The 1,278-nt window shown below is 49.9% G+C and overlaps 1 protein-coding gene across 1 annotated transcript in view; it reads right to left on the bottom strand.

Moving 5' to 3' along the window:
* SFRP1 (secreted frizzled-related protein 1) overlaps window positions 1-837 on the bottom strand; it is a 48,206-nt gene extending 47,369 nt beyond the window's left edge. The window contains exon 1 of the mRNA XM_011960747.1: window positions 699-837. Within this exon, the coding sequence (XP_011816137.1) occupies window positions 699-837 (139 nt within the window). The remainder of the gene's footprint in view (window positions 1-698) is intronic.
* Between the last annotated feature and the right edge of the window lie 441 nt (window positions 838-1,278).

Genomic DNA, 1,278 nt, shown 5'->3' with positions numbered 1-1,278 from the left:
GGGGCGAGCCGCACTGGTTACCACGTCCGTCACCGGCGCGGGAGCCAATCGCCTCCCTCGCGAGCGGGTTCGGTTTACTAGAACCAGACACAGCTCAACATCCCTTAAAAAACAAAACCAAAAATACATAAATAAAAGGGGGAGGAGGAAAGAGACAAGGGGAAAAAAAGAGGGGGAATGGATCGCAGCGTGGGATGGAGAGAGACCAGGGCAGACCCTGTAATTAACTCGCACTGGCTTGCAGAGAAGCGAGGAGCCTGGATCATACTTGCAAACCCATGACATTATGAAGGCTTTTTTTTTTTTTTTTTTTTTTTTTTTTGAGACAGAGTTTCACTGTTGTTGCCTAAGTTGGAGTGCAGTGGCACGATCTCGGCTCATTGCAACCTCCGCCTCCCGGGTTCAAGCGATTCTCCTGTCTCAGCCTCCTGAGCAGCTGAGATTACAGCCGCGCGCCACCATGCCGGCTCATTTTTTGTATTTTTTGTAGAGACGGGGTTTCACCATGTTAGCCAGGCTGGTCTGGAAACTCCTGACCTCAGGTGATCCGCCTGCCCTCGGCCTCCCATACTTTTTTTCTTTTTTCTTTTTTTTTTTTTTTTACACTGTTTCCTAATTTCAACCAACAGCCCTTTAGACTAGAGGCTTCTCTCCTCGATTCTCTAGCTGCGGTGCAGACAGATCGTTTCCCAACTAACTGGGGGTCAGGAACGCTGAAGCGAGGGAGGTCTGCTTGTAAATCTCCAGCGGGCCTGGCTGGACTCGCTGGAAGGCGAGGCGAGGGCGCAGTTGGAGTTGTTTGCTGTGAGCACCACCTCTCCAGGTGGGGCCGCCCATGGTGGCCCTCAACACTGGGGCAGTGAGTGGACTTTGCCCGGTGTGGCGGGAAGTCCTGCTAGCAACGGTATTAGCTTTGAGAGGACACTTTTTTAAACACACACAGATAGATAGATAGATAGATAGATAGATAGATAGATAGATAGATAGATAGATAGATAGATAGATAGATTTAAATAGAAAAACTCTACTCAAGTCCTAGCCCAGGCGACAGCACATCTGTGTGTTTGTGGTGTGGAAAGCCAAAACATTAAAAACATATGTGCACTTATCAGCGTGGCTGGTGTGAATACCAAGTCCCTCACTCAGACACATATGCTAAGGTCAGACCCAGTCCAGGAACGTCAAGTCAGAACCAAGGGTCCCCACTAGGGCAGACGCCAAGAGGACAGCATCAGCACAAACAGCTCGGCCCCCAGGAATAGAAGTCTCTCTGCCACC

The sequence above is a fragment of the Colobus angolensis genome, unplaced genomic scaffold (genome assembly GCF_000951035.1).
Source record: "Colobus angolensis palliatus isolate OR3802 unplaced genomic scaffold, Cang.pa_1.0 Scaffold52, whole genome shotgun sequence".
NCBI classification, from domain to species: domain Eukaryota; kingdom Metazoa; phylum Chordata; class Mammalia; order Primates; family Cercopithecidae; genus Colobus; species Colobus angolensis.
Note: the sequence above shows the minus strand (reverse complement) of the source record. Positions and strands in the feature narration are given on the sequence as shown.